The sequence below is a fragment of the Lynx rufus genome, unplaced genomic scaffold (genome assembly GCF_022079265.1).
Source record: "Lynx rufus isolate CCGP_SWC_20201006 ecotype Redwood Valley unplaced genomic scaffold, mLynRuf1.p SCAF_17, whole genome shotgun sequence".
Taxonomy (NCBI): Eukaryota; Metazoa; Chordata; class Mammalia; order Carnivora; family Felidae; genus Lynx; species Lynx rufus.
This window is the reverse complement of record NW_025814831.1, coordinates 6,202,682-6,230,175: the sequence shown is the minus strand read 5'-3', so window position 1 is coordinate 6,230,175 and position 27,494 is coordinate 6,202,682. Positions and strand designations below refer to the sequence as shown.

At 51.5% G+C, this 27,494-nt stretch overlaps 1 protein-coding gene across 1 annotated transcript in view; it reads left to right on the top strand.

The window, feature by feature from the left end:
• Positions 1–16,112, top strand: part of EML1 (EMAP like 1) — a 77,983-nt gene extending 61,871 nt beyond the window's left edge. Inside the window, exons 17-21 of the mRNA XM_047079778.1 lie at positions 10,568–10,665; positions 10,771–10,858; positions 12,249–12,344; positions 13,794–13,924; positions 14,575–16,112. Of these exons, the coding sequence (XP_046935734.1) occupies positions 10,568–10,665; positions 10,771–10,858; positions 12,249–12,344; positions 13,794–13,924; positions 14,575–14,700 (539 nt within the window). The 3' untranslated portion in view covers positions 14,701–16,112. The remainder of the gene's footprint in view (positions 1–10,567; positions 10,666–10,770; positions 10,859–12,248; positions 12,345–13,793; positions 13,925–14,574) is intronic.
• The last annotated feature ends 11,382 nt before the right edge of the window (positions 16,113–27,494 follow it).

Genomic DNA, 27,494 nt, shown 5'->3' with positions numbered 1-27,494 from the left:
TATACTGCACACGACTGTGGCATTCGGGTGTCCTCGTCCCCACTGTGGGTCCCTGTGCTTGGGGGTTTTTACCTCCTTACTGTGGAAAATGTCAAACGTAGACAAAACTAGACCAGTTTGCATAACGAATCCCCGTATATTCGTGACCGGGCTGCAGAAGTTACGGACTCCCGGCCGACTTGTTCATCCAGAGCCCCACCCACCACCCCTTCCCATGTGATTTTGAAGCAGTTCCCAGACGTCTCGTCCTTTCATCTATTAATGTTGCTATATATAGTCTTAAAAAGATGAAGCCTCCTTATTTTTTAAGAGCTTTATTTAGTTGTAATTTACAGACAGTACTTTACCCATAAGAGTACATTCAGTGAGTCTGGGTGAAAACATGCAGTTGTACAGCCGTAACCACAAATCAATTTAAGGACCTTTCCAGCACCCCAAAAGATCCCCCCCCCCACTGCCCCTTAGCAATTACTCTCTACTCCCACCCCTTAGCCTTAGGCAACCGCTGATCTGTTGTTCTGTTCTATAAATTGCCTTTTCTGGACGCTATCATATACTACACAGCCTGTAGCATGTGGCTTCCTTTCCCTAGAATACTGTTTTCGAGATTAATTCATGTTATTATATGTGTATCAGTAGTTTATTCCTTTCTAGTTTTTTTTTAAGTTTATTTTTTTGAGAGAGAAAGAGAGAGCGTGAGTGGGGGAAGAGCAGAGAGAGAGAGGGAGACACAGAACCTGAGCTGTCAGCACAGAGCCCGACGCGGGGCACGAACTCATGAACCGTGAGATCATGACTTGAACCAAAATTGGACGTTTAACTGACGGAGCCACCCAGGCGCCCCAGTAGCCTATTCCTTTTCAATTGCTCGATAGAATAGATAGTATTCCATTCTGTAGACGTACCTCCGCGTGTTTATCCATCCATCAGTTAGCGGTCGCATGGGTTGTTTCTGGGTTTTGGCTGTTCCGAACAGTGCCGCTGTGAACACGCATTATACGTTTCTTTGTAGTCATTTGTTTTCATTACTCTGCGGTAAATTCCTAGGAGTAGGACTGGTGGATTGCATGGTAAATTTGTGTTTAGCATTGTATGGAGCTGTGCCAAACTGCTCTCCAGAGAGGCTGCACCGTTTTCCGTTCCCGCCAGCAACGCATGAGGGTTCTGGTTTCTCCACTTTTCCACCAACACCTGGTAGTGCCCTCGTCTTTTAGGACGGCCGTTCTGGTAGGGGCGGAGTAGTATCCCAACGCGGTTTGATTTTGCATCTCCCCCACCGCTGTCAAAGATGCTGAGTCTGTTATCCTGTGTCTGCCAGTCACTCCTGTCTCTTTGGTGAAATACCTTTGCAGATATTTGGCCTGTTTTTTTAATTAGGTTGTCTTACTCTTGCGTTGGAAGAGTGCTTTCTAGAGTCTACGTGTAAGTTCTTTTTTTTTTAAATTTGTTTATGTTTGTTTATTTATTGAGAGAGAGAGAGAGCAAGCCAGGGAGGGGCAGAGAGAGAGGGAGAGAGAAATCCCCAGCAGAGCCTTGATGCGGGGCTCGAACTACCGAACCGTGAGATCGCGACCTGAGCTGAAACCAAGAGTCGGACGCTCAGCTGACTGAGCCACCCAGGGGCCCCTACGTAGAAGTTCTTTCCCAGATGCACCGTTTGCAAATATTTGCCCCCAGTGTGTGACTTGTCTTTTCATCTTCTCAAAGGGGTCTTTTGAAGCAAAAGCTTTCAATTTTGGTGAGGTCCAGTTTGCCGTGTTTTTCTCTGATGGATCGTGATTTTGCTGTCAGACTCCGGTCATGAAGCGTTTCCCTGCTGCTTTGTTTTAGAAAGGTGTTTGTTTTGGCCTTGACGTTTAGTTGATTCTTGGGTATTGCAAGAGGCAAATGTTTAATTTGTTCTGTGTGTCGTTATCCACTTGTCCCAGCACCAGTCTCTCAAAGGACAATCCTTCCCCTGTCAGATGATCTTCACACGCCTGTCAAAAACCCTGTGTTTATCCCATGCCAGTACTATGCAGTCTCAATTAACGTCAGTTCGGAGTGAGGTGTTTTTTTTTTAATGTTTATTTATTTTTGAGACAGAGAGAGAGAGAGAGACAGTGCAAGCAGGGGAGGGACAGAGAGAGAGGGAGACACCGAATCCGAAGCAGGCTCCAGGCTCCGAGCTGTCAGCACAGAGCCCGACACGGGGCTCCAACTCATGAACCGCGAGGCCATGATCTGAGCCGAAGTCGGACTCCCAACCGACTGAGCCCCCCGGGCGCCCCATAGTTCAGAGTGAGTTTTAAAGCTGAGCCGTTGAACTCCTCCAACTTTGCGGTGCCTTCTCAGAGTTGTTTTGGCCATTATAGGTCCTCACCATTCGTATATAAATTTTATAATCAGCTCATCCATTTCTAACTTTAAAAAGTCTGCCACTGGGGCGCCTGGGTGACTCAGTCGGTTAAGCGTCCGACTTCAGCTCAGGTCACGATCTCACGGTCCATGAGTTCGAGCCCCACGTCGGGCTCTGGGCTGACGGCTCAGAGCCTGGAGCCTGCTTCCGATTCTGTGTCTCCCTCTCTCTCTGCCCCTCCCCCGTTCATGCTCTGTCTCTCTCTGTCTCAAAAATAAATAAACGTTAAAAAAAAATTTTTTTTTAAGTCTGCCAGGATATTAATAGGGGTTATGTTGAATTTGTAGATCAGTACGGGGAGAAGCTGCTGTGACAGTGCTGAGTCTTAATCCTTGAGCACAGAATGTCTGTTTATTCAAATCTTTTTTTCTCGGCATTGTTTCCATTTTCAGTGCACAAGTTACACTTCCTTTGTTAAGTTTATTCCTAAGTGGTGTTATATCTTTTTTTTTTTAACATTTATTTCTTATTGAGAGACAAAGACAGGACATGAGCAGGGGAGGGACAGAGAGAGGGGGAGACCCAGAATCTGAAGCAGGCTCACACTCACAAACCGCAAGATCATGACCTGAGCCAGTCAGATGCTTAGCTGACTGAGCCGCCCAGGTGCCCCTAAGCGGTATTATTTCTATGCCATTGTGAGTGGAATTATTTTCTTAACTTTATTTTCAGAATGTTGGCTGCTAGCATAGAGAAATAAAATTGACTTTTGCACATGGATCTTATATCCTGCAACCTTTTAAACTCCTTTATTAATCTTAGTAGTTGTGCGTGTGTATGTAAAATCCTCGGGATTTTCTTCATACAAGATCACGTCATCTGCAAAAAAGAGCGTTTTGCTTCTTCCCTCCCGATCTGGATGCCTTTAATTATTTCTTCTTTATTACATTAGGCAGACCCTCCAGTACAAGGTTGGAGAAGTGGGAAGAATGCAGCCTTGCCTTGCTCCCAGTTTTCGGGGAAGAGCTCTCGGTCATTCACCATGAAATATGATGTTACGTGCCCTTTAGCGTGATGAGCAAGGTCCTTCCTACTCCTAATTTGTTTAGGGTTTTTATCAAGAATGGGTACAGGATTTTATCAAATGCTTTTCTTTTGTCAAATACATCTATTAAGATGACAAGGTGATTTTTTTAATATGGTCTATTATATTAATTTTCAAATGTTAACCCAACCTCGCGTTCCTGGGACAAATCCCACTTCATCTTGGCATATCGTCCTTTTTAGATATCGCTGGATTCCATTCGTCAAGGATTTTCGCGTCTCTGTTCATGAGGGCTGTTGGTCTGTGTCTCTCTTTTCCTGTGATGGTTTTGTGTGGCATGGTTATGAGAGTGCTGCTGTCTTACAGAGAACGTTGGGAGATGCTCCTTCCTGGCTTATCTTCTGAAAGCGTATCTTAAGGATTAATGTTATTTCTTTATTAAATATCTGGTAGAATTCACGTGAGTTTTGTGAACCATCTGGGCTTTTCCCAGATGTGGAAGGATTTTTAGTTATTAATTACTAATCCAGTTTCTTGTTGTAAGTCTCTTCCGAATGTTTGTTACTTCTTGAGCTGGCTTTGGTAGATTGTCCGTTTCATCTAAGTTGTCATAATGTGTTGGCACGAAGTCATTCCTAATATTTGCTTACAATCCTTTTAATTCTCTTGAGGTTGGCAGTGGGGTCTCCTCATTCATTCTTGATTCTGGAATCTCTGTCCTCTCTTTTCCTCTTGGTCAGTCTGTCAATTTTGTTGATCTTTTCAAAGCACCAACTCCTGTTTTTATTGACATTTCTTTTTTCGCTGTTTTTCCTGTTCTTTATTTTTTTCCCCTTCCTCTGCTTGATTAATATGTAGTTTGCCCTTCTTTTTTAGTTTCTTAAGGTAGATAAGCTTAGGTTACTGATTGGAGACCTTTCCTTTCTGGTATAGATGTGTTTAAAGCTATAAATTTCCCCCATCAGCTCTGCTTCAGTCACATCCCATAAACTTTGATACATTGTGTTTTCATTTCCATTCAGTGAAAAATATTTCCTAATTTCCTTAATGATTTCTTCTCTGGCCTGTGAGTTATTTAGACGTGTATTGTTTAATTTCCAAATAGTTGGGGGATTTCCCATATTTTTTCCTGTTCTCTAATTTGACTTCATGGTGGCCATAGAATGTATTTTGTATGACTCTAATCACCTTCAATTCATTGAGACTTGTTTTTATAGCCTAACATGTGCTCTATCCTGGGTGACGTCCCAGGTATGCTTGAGAAGAATGTGTATTTAGGGGCACCTGGATGGCTCAGTCGGTTGAGCGTCCGACTTCAACTCAGGTCACGATCTCACAGCTCATGAGTTCGAGCCCCGCGTCGGGCTCCGTGCTGACAGCTCAGAGCCTGGAGCTGCTTCGGATTCTGCGTCTCCCCCTCTCTCTGCCCCGAACCCACTCACATTCTGTCTCTGTCTCTCTCAAAAAAATAAATAAATAAACATTTAAAAAAAAGAAAAAGAAAAAGAACGTGTATTCCACACTCCCGGGCGGAATGTCCTAGATAAGTCGGTTAGGACAAGGCGGTTGATGACCTTCAGAGTTAATGGATGGTGTTGTTCAGTTCATCTGTATCCCTGCTGATTTTCTGTCTGATTGTTCTGTCATTTGTTGAGAGGGAGGAACTGGAACCTCCAGCTGTTACTGTGGAATCGTTCATTTCTCTTACCTGCTCTCACAACTTGGCTTCATGTAGTTTGAATGGACGATGGGACAGAGCTGTGCTCAGACACCCCAAGCCAGGAAGGCATCCTCTGCCAGTGGACGTGTGGGCAGGTGGAACGTGGCCAGATTCGGGCTGTTTCCAGGTCTGCCCGGCTTTCGCTTCTGCTGTGCAGCCTCGGTGTGGCCAGGAGCGTCTGGGTAGCTGGGGGCTCCTCCTGCCTGCCACACGCCCGCACGCAGCCTCCCGTCACCGGCAACAGGCTCGCTCCAGCCACAACCGTAACCGCAGGCTGGTAGAGCCCTTGGCCCTCTCCACTCAACCACCCTGGAGATCGTCACTTCCGCCGACGGGGTTGCTGGGCGTGAGCGTCACCCGGGGCTCTACGAGGAGCGAGCCGCTTGACCGTAGAAACAAAGCCCCTGGTCCTCACAGCCAGCTCTGCCCTGCCAGACCCCCTGAGCCAGCCCGGCTGGAGGGGTGAGAACAGCCCCAGCCCCAGGCGGGCACACTGCAAGGCTCATACCGTTCTCACCCCAAATTCAGCAGTTTCTTTTATATATACGTGTTTGCTTATTTTTGAGAGAGAGGGAGGGAGAGAGCGAGCTAGTGGGGGAGGGGCAGAGAAAGAGGGAAACAGGACCCAAAGTGGGCTCCGCGCTGTCAGCACAGAGCCCAACGCAGGGCTCGAACCCATGACCCACGAGATCATGGCCTGAGCCGAGGTCTGACGCTTCACCCACGGAGCCACCCACACGCACCCACCCCCCCACCCAGATTCAGCAGTGTTTTAAGCATAAACACTCCTCAGGTGGTTTTATGTCTTTGGTCAATTTCCAGAGTCCTGACATGGTTATTTTTGTCGGTTTTGTGCATCTTTATGATTGCCGTATGGGGAGAGGATCTGCCAGGCTTCTCACTAGGCCACAGCTGGAAGTCCTGCCCGCTTATTTTTAGCGCAGACACGGGATCACTGTCACCTCCTCAACCCAAATTAGCGACAGCCTCTCCATATCATTAGCTATTCAGCCAGTATTCCAATTTTCAATTGGCTTTTTTTTTTTTAATGGTTTAAATTGGGTTCCAAAAAAGGCTCACACACAGTAATTGCTTGATATGTCTCTGAAGGCCCTTTTAATCCATAGTTTCTTGTGCTCGTTCTGTGCCCCTCCCCCACCCCACTCTCACCCTCGCCCTCTCCTGTGTGCACTGTTGACTGGTTGGAGGAACGGGCTCCGTTTCTCCCGTAGCATTTCCCACACTCTGGGTTTTGCCGAGTGCATCCCCATGGTGTTGTTCAACGTGCTCCTCTGTCCCCTGTACCTCCTCTGACGTGCTTTTTGGACCTAGAGTCTGGATTCCATTCAGGTTCAACATGTACCGGTGACTTCCTCCCACGGGAGACCCCTGTCTGCTCGTCTCACGTTCTGTGATATTAGCAGCTATTGGTGTCCAATGCCTAGATCCATAAGGGGCAGCAGGTGAGTGGTTTCCCAGTGTTCGATTTTCTTGTTCATTCATTAGATACAGTATTTCTGTAAAGAGAAACTGCTTATCATCTCTTTTGTTACCCAACAGTATGGTAGCAGTCATTGAGGAAAGGCAAGGTAAACGCCTGGTTTCTTTTGCTTTGTTTATCAATTTCGGAGATAATGAGTTTGTCCTCTGTACCCTCTAACAGTGACCAGTCGGGGGGGCACCTGGGTGGCTCAGTCGGTTAAGTGTCCGACTCTTGGTTTCGGTTCAGGTCGTGATCTCACGGTTGGTGAGTTCAAGCCCCATGTTGGGCTCTGCACTGACGGTGCAGAGCCTGCTTAGAATTCTCTCTCTCTCTCTCTCTCTCTCTCTCTCTCTCTCTCTCTCTCAAATATAAACTAAGTGATATTTATTTAAAAAAAAAACAAAAAAACCAGTGATCAATTGGTGATAGTTTGGGTGCCGTTGTGAACTTAAGTGCGTTTGCTGTGTTTCAGCCTGTGATAGTTATGGGTGGAATGGTTGATTCGCCACGCCAGTGGAAGCCACTTGGGTTTGGCCCCTGAGTCCTTCTGACCGCGTGGTGCCAGGAGCGCTCATTGATGCTGGGCAGGTCTTTGCTTCTAGGCCTTGTCGTTGTATGCTTGTGTCTTAGGAAGCGATGTTTTCCTGTGATATGCAGGATATTCAGCTCTGTGAGCACTCTCGGAAACAGCAGTTTTGGGGGCGCCTGGGGGGCTCAGTCGGTGAAGCGGCCAGCTTCATCTCAGGTCATGATCTTGTGGTTTGTGGGTTCGAGCCCCACGTCGGGCTCTGTGCTGACAGCTCAGAGCCCGGGCCTGCTTCGGATTCTGTGTCTCCCTCTCTCTCTCTCTGCCCCTCCCCCACTCACGTTCTCTCTTTCTCTCTCTCAAAAATAAACATTTAAAAAAGAGAGAGAGAAATAGCAGTTTTGAACTGCTGCTTCTCTGTATGAATCCTCTGTTTTATAAGCTGATTGATAGCAGTCCCTACCCCATGGTAGGGCTGTGTCCTTGATCTCTACAGGTAATAACGTTGTAGAAGGAGCACCCCTTCCAGACGTGTTTTCCATGCGCCCGAACAAAGTTCGTAACTCCTCACCCTAAACAGACAGCCTGGAACCTTTTCTCGATGTTGAGAAGGAGCTTACTCAGCTCAGAATGCCTTTCGTTCTTGATGTTTTAAGTATCGTATTTCGTTCTGTTAATTCTGGCCGATATTCTGCCTCCTTCTCTGTGTTTTATGTCGTTCTCATCATTTTCTTGTTATTTGGAGTGTCTGTGAAGTGGAAAAGGCCCTCATCTACACCCTCTTGTCCTAGAAAAGCCCTCAGATACCTGTCAGCTCTTGCTAAGACGAGCAGAGTCCTTTGGGGAATATGTTTGCATTTCTTGTCAGTTGTGCGAATGACCATCCCCTGGAGATCAGAGAGCCCTTTTTACAGTAATTCTGCTTCTCAGGCTTTGGAGTCATTGAGTAGAGGCTGTGTAGGGGCAAGATGATGGCCCTAGGCCAGGCCAGCGCAACGTTTCTTCATTAACCAGGTGACCCTTGTCTCAAGATGGCTTCGTACACCCATGTTCATAGCATCATTACTCACAGTAGCTAAACTGTGGAAGCAACCGAAGTGTCCGTCAGTAGACGGATGGATAAGCAAAATGTCGTATAAGCATTCGACAGAATATTACCCAGTCTTTATTTTTATTATTTTTTAAAAATTTATTTACTTTTGTGAGAGAGAGTAAGCAGGGGAGGGGCAGAGAGAGAGGGAGACACCGAATCCGAAGCAGGCTCCAGGCTCCGAGCTGTCAGCACAGAACCCAATGCGAGGCTCAAACCCACGGACCATGAGATCTTGACCTGAGCCAATGTTGGACGCTCAACCGACTGAGCTAACCAGGTGCCGCTATTACCCAGCCTCTAAAAAGAGGGAAATTCTAGGGCACCTGGGTGGCTCAGTCGGTTAAGCGTCCGACTTCGGCTCAGGTCATGATCTTGCAGTCAGTGAGTTCGAGCCCCGCGTCGGGCTCTGTGCTGACAGCTCGGAGCCTGGAGCCTGCTTCCGATTCTGTGTCTCCCTCTTTCTGCCCTTTCCCCACTCACACTCTGTGTGTCTCTCTCCCTCAAAATAACATAAATGTTAAAAAAAAAAAATGTTTTTAAAGAAGGAAATTCTGACACCTGCTTCTCCAATCGGATGAGGACGTTACACCGAGTGGAAGAAGGCAGACACAAAAAGACAGATGTTGTGTGATCCCACTTACTTGAGGCACTTAGAGTGGTCAAAACCCTAGAGCTGGAGCCACCAAGAGTGTGACAAATGGTTCCATTCTGAAAGCGACCTCATTATTTTAGAGTTAACAGATGGTAAGGTAGATAGTTCTTATCTTGAGATCATTTGCCAAGGGATGTTCAAGCCAGCACGCCGACTCGTCACATGGCAGACTTTCAGCCTTTCTTTACCCTTGAGCTGGGTCACAGGGGCAGTGGAATTAGCAACAAAATGCTGGGGCTTTGGAGTCCGACTGCCCGGGTTCGAATCCCAGCTTCCATAAACCTGTATCACCTTGAGCAAGTTACTTTACTATGAATGCCTCCGTTTCCTCTCCCGAAAATGGAGATGTTAGTGTCTACCTGTCGGTCGGGTTTATGAGGTTTAAATAAATGGGTGTGGGATGAGTCTAGAATAGTACGTGGTGGACACTTAGGATTCGGTAGTCGTTGCCATCGGCATTTAGCGTCTGTCATCAGGATTGTCGGGGCCCGGTCACTTGGAGGAGTCAAGTCGATGTGGTTCCCATGCGGCTCTCCGGCCTTCTCGAGAACTGTCAGCAGCTGACCGTGCCCTTCTCCAGGCCCCTGCTGTCTTGGCCCAGTTTACTCTGTTCCATTAGGATTCCTGCTCTGGATGGGCTGACTTGGTGTTGCCAACGCCCTTATTTTGCGCTGGCCTGGGCTAGGACTCCCGGCAGTGCCGTTCCCTGCAGGACTCCGTATCTTGGGAGAAGGAAAATCTGATGAAGGAGGTGGGGGCGGGCGCCTTTATTGAAGCCTTATGATGGGCCGGTGACCTCCAGGACCTTTACAAATGCCGTCAAGGGAACCCTCTGAATTGCTTGGAGAAAGGCACCGTGGGCCGTGCTTTGTAGATGGAGGGACTGGTGCTCAGAGCAGGGGTGCGTCCACAGCCCCCAAGCTTGTGTGCAGAGCCCCCCGCTACTCTACGCCCCATTCTGGGCCTCAGGGTTCTCCCCACACACCCCCCCCACGCGGTTCCTGTCCCCTTCCTTCTGGTTCCTGCACTCAGGATAGTCTGACCGTCTCTGGGTTAGTGGCTCCCGCCTCATTTCCTTCCCGGTATTTCCATTTCTCCCCCCTCTGCCTTCACACGTGGCAAGTTCAGCTGCCGGCTGCCAGCGCTGGATCTGCTTTCGTGTTACATTGACTCCTTCCTCCCTGTGTTTCCACACAAGCTCCAGAGCCCAATCCCTTAGTCCTTCCTGAGGCCAGAGACCCAGGTGAAAGTGGCTACTGGAAGGGAGGTGGGAGGGGCCTTCCAGGCAGAGGTGAGGCAGGGCACGGGGTGTAGGAGGGAGGACAGCGCGCAGAGGTGAGGCGAGAGGCACCTGCAGGGTAGGGGTGGGTGAGAACAGTGTGTGCGGAGGTCCGAGAGCCTGGCACATGGTGAGGAGCGAGGTGGCCACATCCCGGAGGGCCCTGTGGGCCACCAAGGGAATGAGTCTCATCCTTCTGTGTCGGAGGGGCAGGGATAGGGTTCGTGAGGGGAGAGATCTGGTCAGGAGCAGATTTTCCAAAGACAGCTTTGCAAGGTACAGGACTCCCTGAAAAGCAAACTTTGCTCTCTGAATGGAGTCATTGATCTGGCTATTTTCTTTCTAAATCTGTCACGCAAACTAGCATCATCCCTCGTCATTGATGAGAGTTTATTTTTACCAATGGAAATGTCACCTGCGTATTTTTGCAGACGGGAACTTCTTAGCAATCGGCTCCCACGACAACTGCATCTACATCTACGGGGTCAGCGACAACGGGAGGAAGTACGCTCGCCTTGGCAAGTGCTCGGTAGGCATTCTCACCGTTTCCGTGGAGACGGCTGTGGGCCTCACGGGTCAGTAGTGCCAGGAACGTCCGAGGCAAGTGACACGCACCCTGCTTTCTCTCTCCCAGGGTCATTCCAGCTTCATTACTCACCTGGACTGGTCTGTGAACTCACAGTTCCTCGTGTCCAATTCCGGAGACTATGAAATCCTGTACTGTGAGTAGCACCCCGGGACGTGTCTGCGTTCAGATCACAGACAGCGTTCACTCTCAGATGACTTCCCCGACGTCCTGGGCACGTAGCATCATCTCCAGGCCTCGGTTTCTTTTTCAACAAAACGGGAGTTGGGCAGGACGACCTCCAAGGTCCTTCCCGCCACTGAGATACTTGGGGGCTCGGGCCGACCCGGGCCCCTGTGGAGCAGAAGACCCAAGGCTCCAAAGAGGAGGAGGCCAAATCCTAGAGGGAGAGGCCCGAGGGGGACGATTGTGGCAGAAGCGAGGGGGCAGAGCCATCACAGCAAGAGGGACCCTTGTGAAGGCATCCCTCCAAAAAGGCAGAGGCAGTGACGTCTCCCCTGCCTGGGGGTCGGGGGGCTGGGGCGCCCTCCTCCTTCTCTCCCCACCCCTCCTGGCAGTGTCTGTGTCCAGGCAGGACCAGAGAACGGGGAGGAGGAGAAGGGCCGGCACTCACTGAGCACGTGTAACATACGGTGCTCTGCTTCCTCAAATGTTTGCCAAGCACCTGCCGTGTGCCCAGCTCCGGGCTGAGCACAGGGCGTCACGGGGCATGAGGAGGGCCCGTGAGGGCATGAGGAGGGCATGAGGAGTTTCCACCCCGCTAGGTGATACTAAAAAATGCCCCCAAATTTACTTACATGTCCTGTCGTGATCCACAGCTCTCTCAGGCCTATCCCATCTTGTAGACGGGAAATCTGGGTTCAGATACGAGGCCGTAGGCATCGAGAGCCACTGGTTCAGAGGCAGCCGTCCACGTGCTGAGGGAGCCGGGCAGGCGGGGCTGCTGGCGGTGGAGGAAAGAGGGAAACAGCATGTGCCAGGACCACACCTCCCCCCCACAGGCCAGGCGGCACGGTCCTCCCTCCCCACCCTCTGAGGCCCGGCCTGACACAGGGCAGAAGTGGGGGGACACAGGTCAGGGGTCTAGAATCTTCTCTTCTCAGACATGGTCTCATACTTTGAGTTCCCATTTGAGGAATTAATAAATCGCCTGGGTATGACTGGTGTCCGTCACTAACTCAGGGCTGAAGGGTGTGTGTGTGTGTGTGTGTGTGTGTGTGTGTGTGTGTGTGTGTGTTGGGGGATAGCTGGAGGCACCCAGGACAGTCAAAGGACAGAGAAACCAGGCTGCAGGAAACAGACCCAGAGAAGGAGGTAGGAGGTGCTGTCCCCTCAGCCCCGCTGAGTCCCCAGGGCTTGGGCACAGTTCCCGCTGTGAGCACAGCTCCCATGGGGCCGGGAAGGGGCAGGGGTCGCACTCCACAGTCCTCTGTAGCGGCCGGGGCACGGCTGTAGGGCCAGCCTGGTCAGGGGAGGAGAGGGGACTTGGGTGTGGGTGTCACCAGACCTGGATTTGCTTTTTCCAGGGGTGCCCTCTGCTTGTAAGCAAGTCGTAAGTGTGGAAACCACGAGAGACATTGAATGGGCTACGTACACCTGCACTTTGGGGTTCCACGTCTTTGGTAAGTTTTCTACGGCTTTCGTTCAGTTCAAACATAAGATGTATCCACTTGCAGAATATTTCTCTCATAGTCGTGAACTCTCACGGCCCCCACTTCTGTCAGACCCCTCCGATGCCACGTGAGCCCTGCAAGGACACCCGCCCTGCGGCTCCCAGGGGAAGGGCCAGGCGAGAACCGGGAAGATAGGTTTTCACCCTTTTCAATTGTATGAAACTAGTCCTGACATAAATGCTCTAGGATCTTCTCATCCGAGGTTGTGCCAGACTTCCTGGGGAGATGGGCCAGATGACACTCAATCCACGTATTTATCATTTGTTAGAATTATTATATTGTCTCGTTTCTTTAACTGAATTTCCTACTTCCTTTAAAGGTCAGATCGGGGGGCGCCTGGGTGGCTCAGTCGGTTGAGCGTCCGACTTCAGCTCAGGTCACGATCTCGCGGTCCGCGAGTTCGAGCCCCGCGTCGGGCTCTGGGCTGATGGCTCAGAGCCTGGAGCCTGCTTCCGATTCTGTGTCTCCCTCTCTCTCTCTGCCCCTCCCCCATTCATGCTGTGTCTCTCTCTGTCTCAAAAATAAATGTTAAAAAAAAAATTTTTTTTTTTAAAGGTCAGATCGGAATATATTTATAAACGATCTCAAGTAAATTACCACCGTTTAATAGAATAAGAAAGAAAAGACGGTATTTATCGTCTCTTTATGTAAGACCGTGAGTCAGTAAGTTGATCAGAACTGCACAAATTTCTTTAGAGCTGGCATTTTGTCATCCTCTGGTATAAGTGCTAGGGACCCCGGGTTTACCCTCCAGTTGAGAAACGGATGCACATCCAGCTGTCTCATATCCAAAGTCATTGGGACCAAAAGCGTTTCCCGGAGCGACGGTCAGGAGACACTACCCCGCCCCGGACCAGGCTCCAGGCCCATGGCAGGCAGACACTGCACGTGCCAGATGCTACCAGGCAAGCCGCAGCCCCAGAGAGCTGACACCAAGGCCCAGGCAGGGTTAAAAAGTCCTTTGGAGAGACTGTCACATATAAAGAGTTACCGCGAAAAAACAAAAGTTAGGAAACTGCAGGCTGAGGACTAGTCGGCTTCCTCTCAGGTGCTTTGGGAATAAAGGAAAGGCACTGGGTCCAAAACCAGGGTTTCTGGCACTGCCTCTGCTGTAGGGTCAAGAAGGGGCCCCTGAAAGATGTGATGGCCCAGAAAGCCCACCGTGGCTGCTCCCATGCGGTGGAACCGACTACGCGTTGAGGGGTGACCTGGGAGAGGTCTGGCACGAGATGACCGCGGACAGGCTAGGAGCCGGGTCAAAGCGCTCTTTTGGCCCTGCCTTCAAAACCCAGGGGCTTTCGGCCATCTTATCTCCTTGAGAGCTCGGTGGCAGTCCCCGTGCAGTGTGGCCTAGTGCTTCTGGAGTTTTCGGTGCTCTGTCTGTGGTCTTCATTTTAGGAGTGTGGCCAGAAGGCTCGGACGGAACCGACATCAACGCTGTCTGTCGGGCCCACGAGAGAAAACTCCTGTCCACCGGCGATGACTTCGGCAAAGTGCACCTCTTCTCTTACCCCTGCTCACAGTTCAGGGTAAGGTCCTCTGGACTGACCCTGCCCTCGGGGCGCGTGCGTTCTGGCCTGAACTGGCTGTTCGGTAATGGATAATTGATAGAAAGGCACCGTGAGGGAACCTGCCGGTCGCACGTGCAGACGTGACCCTGTCATCTCGCTGTCCTAGAGCTCTTCCGGGCTCCCCGCTGCTCTCTGGGGAGAACCCGCACCCACGAAGCCCTTCGAGCTGCCTTGTCTACCTCGGTGGCTTCCTTCATGGCCTCACGCCTCTCCCCTCACCAGGCTGTCCCTGCTCCTGCCCCATCCCTGCTGAGCTGAGCCAACACCAGTGCCCAGAAGCCCCTTCCTTGTCCTTCCCAGACCTGACGTCCTCCGGCCTTCACCCTCAACCCCTGGCCCTGCTGGGTCCCTCCCTTGGGCTGGCCCCATGCCTGGTACAGCCCCCTGGTACTGAACATGTCCCAGCCCAGAGCAGTCATCTGCCTGTGTCTGTCCCCCAGCCAGGCCAGATTCTCGGCGTACAGGGAGGGCCTCTGTGTCATTTATCTCCGCGTCCCTCCTGTGCAGGTGCACAGGTGAGAGCTGCTGAGTGAGGGAGGAATTCTAGCACCTTCCGACTGCACATGGTGCGCTCTGCGCTAAGCTCTTTCTGTGTCCTTCTTCCCCAGGCTCCTAGCCACATCTACGGTGGACACAGCAGTCACGTCACCAACGTCGACTTCCTCTGTGGCGACAGCCATCTCATCTCCACGGGTGGCAAGGACACAAGCATCATGCAATGGCGGGTCATTTAGTCCCGGCGAGAACCACGGGGAGCAGAACAGGGGCCGGCACGGACTCGTGCTCCGCCCCGCCACTGTGATTTCTGTTTTGTTTGAGAAGTTCTGACAAACCTCAGGAAAACCACTCCCTCTACCAGTCACCTTAGCTTAGCGCACCAGTGAGCGTCACACCGGATCAGTGGTTCACGGTTCTCCTCTGTTGTACAGTCTATAAAACAGTGCACATTTAATATTAAAAAAGATGCCAAGGTTTACATTACGGCGATAGCAACAGAAGTGACTGGCATATCCTTCGTAACTTTTCTACGAACCCTTCAAACCTGGTCACAGAATGCCTTTTAAAATATTGTACATAGGCTTTCCTATTTCACCATCTAGCTCGCCAAGTCAAGTATTTATGAAAACGATGAGGTACCGAATTGTGATCGCTGTTGGCTAATTGGTCCTGAAAAGGATAAACCGAATGTGAAAGGGAGTGGGTGACTGATTCGCACAGCCGGATCAGGCAGGGCAGATAGGACTTCATTGGGCTACATTTTCTAAGGGTTCGCTCAGTCCTCCCTCTGGGAGGCTGATGAGGAAGGGGTTGTATTCTCCTTGTGTTAAGCAGATTGTGCTCCAGGTCAATTAAGTATGTCAGCAGGGCATATAGGCGTTGCAGAGTTTCAGTCACACTGTCTGCCTGACCGGATGCAGTCAGCCGCTTCACACCCTTCTGTTCCCCACTCACGTGGCCTGGAGAGTGGCAAAGACATTGAGCCACCTTCCTCTGTATAGTAATTGGCATGATACGGTATTGTACTTGTATAGGACTATAGCAATTCCTAATAAATACAGAAGGCTAGGCTTTACTATTTTATGCTCATGGACACTGTATATTTGTATTTTAAGACCAAGTAGACCAAGTCAAAACGGTATCTCTCAAGTGTACAATAAACCCACAGCGGGGAGAAGTTCTGGAAGGTTCCACCAGGTACCGAGGGCAGCTTCTTTTCCTGCCTCTTGTGCCTGGGTGGCTCATCACGCTACAAAATAAGGTTGCGTTCTGACGACTAAAACACAGATGGCATACATTTGTCAAGAAGGCCTTATCCATTTGGACTGTGTGACAGATTGAAATTTATTGTTTACATTGGGGAATGTATCTCAGATTTTAAAATAGAAGAGTAATAAACAGACTTCAAAACAAATGCTAAGATTTCTACTTGTTCTAGGCCAGGAAATGAGTGGAATTATCTGACCTCCACGGTGCTGGTTGTTCAGAGTGGCTGATTAAACACAACACTTGGAAGCATTTCTATCACAGCTCCCGCCTGCTGCGGACGGGCAGGGCACCGGTAACCAGCGTCTATTAAAGAGGAATCTGTTTGTATGTATCCTTATCAAATATATTCTATGATGAAATTAAATCTGAAAAGGATTTCCTATCGACCTATAACCATGAAACTATATAAATTAAAAGATTTAAAATTAGATACGATTCACACTATATTCTGTTCCACATACATATTTTTTTTTTCTCACCTGGGTCATTGGCAAATGACACTGTAGTTTGCGTATGGTGTGGAAGCCAGTGATCAGATCAGATGCCCTTGGGGAATTCGGCTTGCGGTCGCCTGGCTGGCTCAGTCGGAGGAGCACGTGACCCGTGATCTCGGGGCTGTGCGTTCGAGCCCCGCGTTGGGGGTAGAGACTGCTAAAATAAATAAATAAATAAAAACTTTTTTTTTTTTTTTAATTCAGCTGACTTACCATACCTAGTTGTTATTTTACTTGGTTATGTAATACCGGCAAAAACGATGATCTTCACATTCAGAATTAGGGGAATACCCAGCTCAGGGAAGGGGAAAGGGACCCATTATTGAATTGTGAGCTAGAAGATCTACTTTTATTTCTGTACACGTCCGTTGTTCTCCAGGCTCAGTCATGGAAAAAGGATATTTATATACGCTATTCCCTATTACTGTCATCCTCACATTTGTCTGCATTTTAAATGGAATTCTTTAAACAGCCCAGTATGAGCCTCGTAGGCATTCATCACTCGCCGGTTCACTCATCAGTAGGGCCGGCAGTGGTCAAGTACCCCCACTGTTGCCTGTGGGGCGACGAGGCCCTGACCCTCCAAGACCCCGCTGGGACAAGAGGCCCCGGACGCAGAGGCGGATGCCAGGCCTCTTCCTCCCAGTGGCCGCGGCCACATCAGCTCAGCATGTCTGCGGAGGGTGACGACTGTCGCCCTGATCTCGGTGAGGTGCGGTCGGCGCGGACCAGGCTGCGGCGGCGGAAGGGGAGAAGCGAAGGGATGGTCCGAGGGAGGTTTAGCGGGGAACGTCGGCAGGTGAAGGGTCGCGTGTGGGCATGGGGTGAACCCGGCTCCCCGACTCTTCTGTGGTCAGATGGCCACGCCCCTGGCGAAGACACACAGGGCACTGCGAGTTGGAAAGAGGAGAATGAGCCGGTCCTGGGACGGATGCGGTGAGGCGAGGGGGCCTTTGTGACATCCGGGTACCAAGTGCAGAAGTAGGTGTTTGGCCGGCGGGCTCCGAGCAGAAATCCAACGGCAGGTGCCACCGAGGGGCTCTCCACAGAAGGCCTCCGTGGCGGAGACTGCAGGGAGCTGGTCCGGCCGGGCGAGGAGAGGGCCTCTGACCCAGCCAGGGGCGCTGGGGATTCCACAGCCCGCAAAGGAGCGCCTTGAGGAAGGCCAGGAGAGCGATGGTCCACCCAAGGGCCCACCCAGGCATCTTCCCGACTGCCCAACTTTGTTGAGCCACTACTCCCGCTGCCCAAAGTTGCACGTTCTACCCGTTAATCGCTTTTTCTGCGATCTGGGAACAGGCTCCCATCCTGGGACCTTCAAGGCAGAGAAGCACGTTGAAGGAGCAACGTCTGAGTCCCTCTGGCCTCCTCGGACGGGGTCCGTCTAGTCGCACAACTGGGGAGGCAGCTGTTTGGTGAAAACGAGCACGAAACGTGTACTTATTACAAGGTAGAAACGGATTCCCGGTTCTTCCTACTGACACGGTGGTTTGCTCCCTTTGAACTTTATGGAAAATGTCAAACGTCCACAAAAGTAGTGAGAGCCTCCCACGGGGCTTCGAAAGTTACCGACATTCGGAGAATCTTGATTCCTCTGCGTCCCCTGCTTTTGGGGGCGGGGAGGACAGGGGTGTTTTCAGAGCAGGTCCAGGCCAGCAAATCATTCACCTGTGAATAACTTGAGCCTGCCGCTTTGAGGAGAGCAGCTTATTTTCTGTAACCGCCGCAACACCATCACGGCTGACGAACTGAACAGTGATGGCTTGTGGTCCGGTACCCAGCCCGCGTTCAAATGTCTCAAGTTGTCAACCCAGCCACGTCTCCCTGCCAGGCACCGCCCGGGACCACCATACAACCATACTAAGTACAGGACACACAGCCCGCCTCCAAGCCTGGGGGCGGGGCTCAAGCCCACACGGGCAGCTTAGCTCAGGACGCTTCTTCAGAACCCACTTCTGCCCCCCCCCCCCCCCCGCCAGCTCGCAGCCTGTCTGCACCCTGCCCCTCCCACGCCCTACCCCTGGTCCCCTGGGGAAACTCCCCTTCTGGGTCACCCAGCCTGGATCCTTCCCGCCTCGGCTGGCAGATGAGACCCAGACCGGCAGGACACAGGGAGCAAGCCGCTCGCTCAGAAATCTCGGCTCCCCTTGGAGGGAGGAGCCGGGTTCATGGGCAGCAGAGTTCCAGCCCCTCCACTCTCTCCCGGGCATCTCAAGAAGAAGAGGACACAGGCTCCTGCCACCGTGGGGCCAGGAACCCGGGGTTGGCATACACACTTTCCTGCTATCTTTGGTCACATGAGCACCCCACACTCAGGAAACCTAAGGGAGGGGTGAGGTTGAGGGCTGGAGAACACAGAATTTGCCAGAGCTCATAAGGTGGATGAGTTAGCGACAAATTTGGTTATTTGGGCTGAGAGCAAAGTAGGTGCTGGAGCAGCCATGAAATGAAGACTGAAAAAAGCAATCCTCAAGGCTAGATTTAAACCTAAAGCCCACCTCCCCTCCCCAGGCCGCCACTGGCTGCGGGTGCGCCACCTGGTGGAAGAAAAGAAAACAGCCGGCTTCTCTGCCTCCCGCTTGCCAGCCCAACCGGGTTCTGACCTCGTTCCACTGCGAGTGTGGAGGAGAAAGGAAAACGCTTCTATGACGACGAGGATTTCTACTCCTGGATGGAGCAGGTGATTCAACCAGCCCTCCTCAAGGAGCTTTCAGAGGTCCTCGGAGAGCTCCAACATTGCAGGTGGTCTCACCCGGGTCCCCCTCACCTGGGTAAAGGTGTTCCGAGTGGTAGCTTCTTCCCCTCCACCCCTCCAGGAGTTCCTGTGGACAGGATCCAAGGTGACTCCACCCGGGTTCTCTGTGCCTCCCTTGCCCTGACACCAGTTGGGGGGGGGGGGAGGCGGTTACTTCCTTCCACACACAGCCTTCTCTGGGCTTCTGGATGAGAGTCACCTCCTGCCTTTAGATTTTCAGCCATCAGTCTACTAATGGCAGGGGACACACGCCAAGGGCTCCAGGGGCTTGGTGTGAGAGAGGAGCAACCCCACCCCTCCCTCTTGGGAGAAAGGAGTCTGGGATCAACAGCTCAACTTGGCCGGTAAGAAATCCCCCTTACAAATACTTTTTCAAAATTCCAATTCCCAACCCTTTTATACCCAGAACATGGATGAGGGAGTGAGGACGTCTCTTGGGAACCTCCTCGGTGAATTCTGCCCGTGGTCTAGCAGCACCTTTGGACGGTGGTGTCCACTGGATCTCGGCTCCTCTACTGAAATGTCACTTCAACATCTCGCTACACGACACCTGGCTACACGGCTGCCGTAAATACCCTCGCAGCTTCTTTGTGTATATGAGCAAGTTTGGCCCCGCCCCTGGGGGTGGGACACCGGGTTTCTAGGGCACAGCTTCACCAGGTCCTGCCCAGTCTTTACGCTCGGCTGTGGCCCCTGCAGAGTTCTTGCTTCCGGGCCGACATTCACCTGCAGCTCTGAGAGGTGGGATCATTCTTGACCCTCTCTGAAGATGAAGAGACAGAGAATGAGGAAGCTAGAGGTGCTTGCCCAAGGCCGCCCAGCTAGCCGGTGGCAGAGCGAAGGGTGACACTCCCGGGTCTCCCGAGCTGTGTTCCACGCCAGCGTTCTCAGACCGATGCTCTGCAGAGCGCCATTCAAGAAGTTGCTCCCACAGCGCTTCCGAATGACTTTAGCAAGTGCCACATACTGTGCACGGTGTGCAGTAAATAGGGACTCGAGCACAGGTTGCCTGTTTACTGCATTGAAAACTCTATAATAAAGAAGTCTGTGTACATTGGCATCTCCTACACTTGAGCATTGGGCACTTTTGCTCCCATGACGCTGCTTATTGGCCACGGACCAACGTTCCATGGCATACCATCTTGGGAAACACTGTGGGAGAAGGTTAGTCATACAGAAGCTTAATATAACAAAGAAGTGAAACAGAACCCAGATGCCAAACGATTCTCCATTCCTTCCCGCCCCCCCCCCCAACTTAGAAGTAGCACTGTGTCCCGACTTCAATCATGGCAGGTCTGTGGCATCACAGAAGGGATTTTCAGAAACTCAGACACTGCAGGAAAACGCTTTTTCCTTGTTCAGGCATATTCGTTCCTGCATCTTCTTCCCACAATGAGACAACTCCCAGGCTCAGGCGTCAGCCAGGAGCAGTGGATGGAGAAGACCCAGCATGCTCAGGACAGCCAGATAGGGAGATCTAAAGTCCAGGAGGGCAGCCAAGCAGCCAGGACACTCTTACCTCCCTGGAGGTACTCTGGCTGAACCCCACAGCAGGGGTCCCTCGTGCAATGGCGGTACTGCAGGGGAACTCAGGGGTCATCTTGTGGGAGTAATTCCCAAAGTGTGTTCCCTGAAACATTGATACCACAAAGTGTTAACAGACCCTGGGTTGGGGCTTTTAATGTGGATCTTCTCAAAAATTTTAATACATTAATTGCATTGTGAGTCCAGAGGGGCCACTGTGGCCATTCATCTATCCATCCAACCACCCACCCAGCCACCCATCCATCCATCCACCCATTCATCCATCCACCCACCCATCCATCCATCCACCCACCCATCCATCCATCCACCCACCCATCCACCCATCCACCCACCCACCGATCCACCCACCCATCCATCCATCCACCCACCCATCCACCCACCCATCCACCCACCCACCCGTCCACCCATCCACCCACCCATCTACCCATCCACCCACCCACCCTTCCACCCATCCACCCACCCACCCTTCCACCCATCCACCCACCCTTCCACCCATCCATCCACCCACCTACCCATCCACCCATTCATCTATCCATCCACCCATCCACCCACCCATCTACCCACCCATCCATCCATCCATCCACCCATCCACCCACACACCCACCCATCCACCCACCCATCCACCCACCCATCCATCCATCCATCCACCCATCCATCCACCCACCTACCCATCCACCCACCCACCCATCCACCCATCCATCCACCCACCTACCCATCCACCCATCCATCCACACACCTACCCATCCACCCATTCATCCATCCATCCATCCATCCATCCACCCATCCACCCACCCATCCACCCATCCATCCACACACCTACCCATCCACCCATTCATCCATCCATCCATCCATCCATCCATCCACCCATCCACCCACCCAACTATCCACCCACCCATTCATCCATCCATCCATCCATCCACCCATCCACCCACCCATCTACCCACCCACCCATCCACTCAACCATCCATCCATCCACCCACCCACCCATCCACCCATCCATCCATCCATCCACCCATCCATCCACCCACCTACCCATCCACCCACCCATACCCATCCATCCACCCACCTACCCATCCACCCATCCATCCATCCATCCATTCATCCACCTACCCATCCACCCATCCACCCACCCATATACCCATCCATCCATCCATCCATCCTCCCTTCCATCCATCCATCCATCCATCCATTCAGTCATCCATCCATCCATCCATCCACCCATCCACTCATCCATCCATCCATCCATCCACCCATCCATCCATCCATCCACCCATCCATCCACCCACCTACCCATCCACCCACCCACCCATCCACCCATCCATCCACCCATCCATCCATCCATCCACCCATCCATCCACCCACCTACCCATCCACCCACCCATCCACACACCTACCCATCCACCCATCCATCCACCCATCCATCCATCCATCCACCCATCCATCCACCCACCTACCCATCCACCCACCCACCCATCCACCCATCCATCCACCCATCCATCCATCCATCCACCCATCCATCCACCCACCTACCCATCCACCCATCCATCCACACACCTACCCATCCACCCATTCATCCATCCATCCATCCATCCATCCACCCATCCACCCACCCAACTACCCACCCACCCATTCATCCATCCATCCATCCATCCACCCACCCACCCATCCACCCACCCATCCACCCATCCATCCATCCACCCATCCATCCACCCATCCATCCATCCATCCACCCATCCATCCACCCACCTACCCATCCACCCATCCATCCACACACCTACCCATCCACCCATTCATCCATCCATCCATCCATCCATCCACCCACCCATCTACCCACCCACCCATCCACTCATCCATCCATCCATCCACCCACCCACCCATCCACCCACCCATCCACCCATCCATCCATCCACCCATCCATCCACCCACCTACCCATCCACCCACCCATACCCATCCATCCACCCACCTACCTATCCACCCATCCACCCATCCATCCATTCATCCACCCACCCATCCACCCATCCACCCACCCATATACCCATCCATCCATCCATCCATCCTCCCTTCCATCCATCCATCCATCCATCCATCCATCCATTCAGTCATCCATCCATCCATCCATCCATCCACCCATCCACTCATCCATCCATCCATCCATCCATCCACCCATCCATCCATCCATCCTCCCATCCATCCATCCATCCTCCCATCCATCCATCCATCCATCCTCCCTTCCATCCATCCATCCATCCATTCAGTCATCCATCCATCCATCCTCCCATCCATCCATCCATCCATCCTCCCATCCATCCACCCATCCATCCATCCTCCCATCCTCCCATCCATCCATCCATCCATCCTCCCTTCCATCCATCCATCCATCCATCCACCCATCCATCCACCCATCCACCCACCCATCCATCCATCCATCCACCCATCATCCAGCAAGCACCATCTCCTACAATGAGCCAGGCACCATCCTAGGACTAGGGATACCACATGATACCACGGTTCTTGCTCTCATGAAGCAAGACAGCTGGAGGTAGGCAGAGAGGGGCCAGTGGTGATGGAGGCTACTTGAGCCTCAGCACTCAGTAAAGTGGTCTTTGAGCAGAGATTCAAGTGACAGTGTGAGGACCCAAGCCTTGTGGCCACCTAGGGGAGGCTGTCTGCAAGGCAGAGTTCCTGGGAGCACACCTGGGGAAGAAACACTGTTTTGTTCAGCCCCTTCTTCTATAGACATAGAAACCAAAGCCTTCAATAAACAGGGATTTACCCAAGATCACTGTGACCTTGGCAGGGGCAGCCCTTAGCTGCCCTAGTTTGTTTCTTTTTATAAAATGAAGTTTAAGGGCATCTGGGTGGCTCAGTGATTTGAGCATCCAACTCTTGATTTCAGCTCAGGTCATGATCTCATCGCTCGTGGGACCAAGTCTCACGTTGGGCTCTATGCTGACAGCAAGGAGCCTGCTTGGGAGTCTCTCCCTCGCTCTTTTTCTGTTCCTCCCCCATCCACGTGCATGCTGGCTGGCTCTCCCTCTCTCTCAAAATAAATAAATCTTTAAAAAAAATGAAGTTTACTGTATTTTTAAATGATAAGATATTCTCACTATAGCAAATTCAGGATGCCCTGCTATATCCCTTCTACCTAGAAGTAGCAGTATTATTTCTTAGCACATTCCCTTCCCGTGTTTTCTTCTACACGGACATTTTTGGATGTGGTTCCGTAGTTAACATAAGGCACATACAATGCTTTATGCTGCTTTTTTCTTGCGTCTTTAAAAGCATTCCCAGTGTCCTTATAGGCTCGTTATAAATAATTCCCATTGGTTGTGTAACAGGCTGCTATGATCGTCTGGTCCTCCCACACTGGCGGTGGTGATGATGAAGACCAGAAAAAACAAGGCCACGTTTACTGGGTGCTCTCTGCAGGCCCCCTCCTCCTGTCGGCCTTTACACAGGCCCAAATCTTTCCCACGGAAAAGGCATCCCTCTCGGCCTGTCCCCCACTGCTGGTGGCGGTGCTGCAGACTCTCTCCCAGGGCCCCTTCTCCCCGGGCCACCTGATAAGGCTCAGATCCACATCTCCGCCTCTGCTTCCTTGGCTTCAAGGAAGCTATCCGTCCATCTGTCCATCGGCTCACCCTCGATCTCATGCCCCAGAACAAACTCATCCACCTGTTTCCCCAAGCCCAGGCTCCAACCTCCCAATTGCCCAAGCCAGCCACGTGGGCATCCCTCCCGACTCCTCTCCCCGACTCACTGCTCAGATCTGCGGCACCAGCTCCAAAGCATCACTTAGAGACCCCAGGCCGGTCACCGCTGGGCACGCCTCACACGTGGTGACCCCTGCCATGTTCCCAACAGCCCTGTCATGGGGATCCTCCTTCCACAAGGAGGAAACTAAAACACGGAGAGGTTAGTTAGCTTCCTAAAGGCAACACGGCAAGTAAGTTGGGATTTGAACCCATGCAGTCCGGTTTCAGAGTTCACACCCCACCACCGCACCATGCTGCTCCTCTCTCCCAGACTGGAGGAGCCATCATCTGTGTCCCCATCTCCTCCCCACCTGCACTGCTGGGCCCAGGCATCACCGCTGACCCGCCTGTAGCCACACCCGCCTTGCTCCACGAGGCAGCGAGGTGAGTTTTCTAAACGCGTCTCTCTCCTGCTTAAAATCCTTCACTGGCTTTTAAGAAAAAGCTCCTCATTGGGGCACCTGGGTGGCTCAGTTAAGTGTCCAACTTCGGCTCGGGTCATGATCTCGCGGTCCGTGAGTTCGAGCCCCGCGTCGGGCTCTGTGCTGACAGCTCGGAGCCTGGAGCCTGTTTCAGATTCTGTGTCTCCCTCTCTCTCTGACCCTCCCCCGTTCGTGCTCTGTCTCTCTGTGTCTCAAAAATAAATAAACGTTAAAAAAAAAAAAGAAAAGAAAGAAAAAGCTCCTCATATTGTGCACAGGGTCTGTTCCCCGGTTTCTGGATTCCTCTGCAACACTGTCTCTCTCTGCTTCCACAGCTGAGTTTCTCTCTGTCCCCCACACCGCGGCACCACCTGGTCCTGACACACCCTCTCTGCCCCCAAGCTCTTCCTCCCATTTTCCTGCCCAACCACCATAACTGTTGTAACTCAGCACACGAGTCACTTCTTCCAGGAAGCCTTCCTGGAATGCCTAGTCTGGGTTCTGATCCCTCCCATGTGTCCTTCCCTTAACACATTGGGTTCTAAGCGGACTTTACTGCCTGTCGCCTTTATGCTGTAAGCTCCCCGAGGCAAAGGCGCTCAGCATTGTGTGCCCTCCTCTTAGCATCTTTCTCAGCGCAGGGCTGGTACGGACAGGGTATCAGTCAGTGTTAGGTGGCTGAGCAAATGAATGGAGCCATGGGCAGCAAGGGGGGGAGGGGCGCTTGTATTAGGTTCCTAAACCTTTGCCCTTAACCTTTGCCTGAGTATCTTTTCCTGCTTCCAGTGGTTCACGATTGCAAATGACACTGTGGAGAACAGTGAGCCTAGTTAGACTTGCTTCTTCGGGGCAAAAATCCCAGAAATGCAATTATTGAATCCGAGGGCAGAAACATCTTGATGACCCCTGGTACGTTTTGCAAAAGTGAATTCCAAAATTATGGTTAGCAATTTGAGAGCCTTTTTCTTTTTTAGCAAACGAATCCTCTTTCCGTTTCTAAATGTCTTCCTGGCAAAAGCCCTACAAAGCTATTTTTACCTAAAGGCTGTAAACCTCGTCGTGTGCGCCGAAACCGTCTGCCCGCCAGGCAGCCCATCAACCCCCCTCGCACTAGCCTAGTTCTTGGTCATTTGGGACAAGCAAGTTTAAATTAAGTTCCAAATCAAGCAGTGTTTTTTTTTTAAATACTATAATGTTTTATTTATTTTTGAGAGAGAGGCAGAGCACAAGCAGGGGAGGGCAGAGAGAGAGAGGGAGACATAGAATCCGAAGCAGGCTCCAGGCTCTGAGCTGTCAGCACAGAGCCCGACGCGGGGCTCGAACCCACGAGCTGTGAGATCATGACCTGAGCCGAAGTTGGATGCTTAACTGACGAGCCACCCAGATGCCCCAAGCAGTGGTTTTTTTTTAAAGAAGGAAAACACGTGCTCGCGTGCATACACACACACACACACACACACACACACACACGCACACACTCATACCCATCTCTGGGGACTAAATGATGAACATCTTTACAACTCTAAGAGGCCAGATGGTTATCAAAGCAGGTGAACACCATAAAAGGATCAGAGCCAAAAGCAGCCTGGGGATTGTTGGAGGGGAGGGCAGGTCACCTGGCTTTCACACTTCGGGCAGCCACAGCTTTCTTCGGATGAAATCGTCCAAGAAAATCAGCCTCATAACATGAAGAACGCAGCTGCTTTGGCTGAAGCAGTTAGAGGCTGGGGGTGACCATCCCGTGTTCGTAACCCCCCACCTGATCCACCCCCCTACACACGTCACACACCTCCCCTCCCCACCCCGCCTCCACCACCTCCAGCTGCTAAACGGGGCTCCAAAGTCCACCTGCTAGAGCCCAACTCTGAAGGATGTGGGGCACCCAGGCCCCACAAGGGCCACACAGTGAGTGGGGGCCCACCTGCCCCACGGCGAGCCCCGTCTGGGGACGACTCTCCGCCGGCGGTCTCACCTCTGCCGGGAGCCAGCTCAGCACAGTCACAGTGCAGAACATCACCCCGAGGAGGTCCCAGAAATGGCTGGTTTCCCCTAGCCCCCGAGAGGTTTCAGCGTTCAGTCCCACTTAGGTTCTCCCATTGCCAGCATTTCTACGGATTTGTTGCTGGAGAAAATCATCCATTTCATGTAGATCCTCAAATTTACTGAAATACAACTGCCAGCATCATCTCTTGTAAATTTTTTTTTTTTTACGGAAGTGGAGTTGGCACTCAATGTTATATTAGTGGCAGGTGTATAACATAGTGACCCAACAGTTACATACGCTGCGAAGTGATGCAATTATCATATCCTTGTTCACCCCTTCGATTATACATCCCATCTCACTCCTAGTGTTCTGTACCTTCTTTCTGTTTTCTTGTCTATTACTTCCTAGTCTTTGCGGATTTCCCATTTCATTTCCTTTTGAAGAAGTGGATTTTAATTTCATTTCTCAAGTATTTTTGTTTCCTAATTCATTATCTTCAGCTTTCGTCTTGATTAATTCCCTCCTCATACTTTCTTTTTTATTTATTTATTTTGTTGTGTTTTGAGCTGAATGCTTCATGTGTGTATACTCTTTGTTGTATGCTAGAAACGTGTAAGGTATGCTACTTCTGTATCCCGTAGGTGTTGCTGTGATGTTTTCTCTTTTTCATTAATTTCTTATTAATTTGTAGGGTGTTTGATTAAAATTTTTTCATGTTTATTTTTGAGGGTGTGTGTGTGTATGTGTGTGTGAGCAGGGGAGGGGCAGAGAGAGAAGGAGACACAGAATCTGAAGCAGGCTCCAG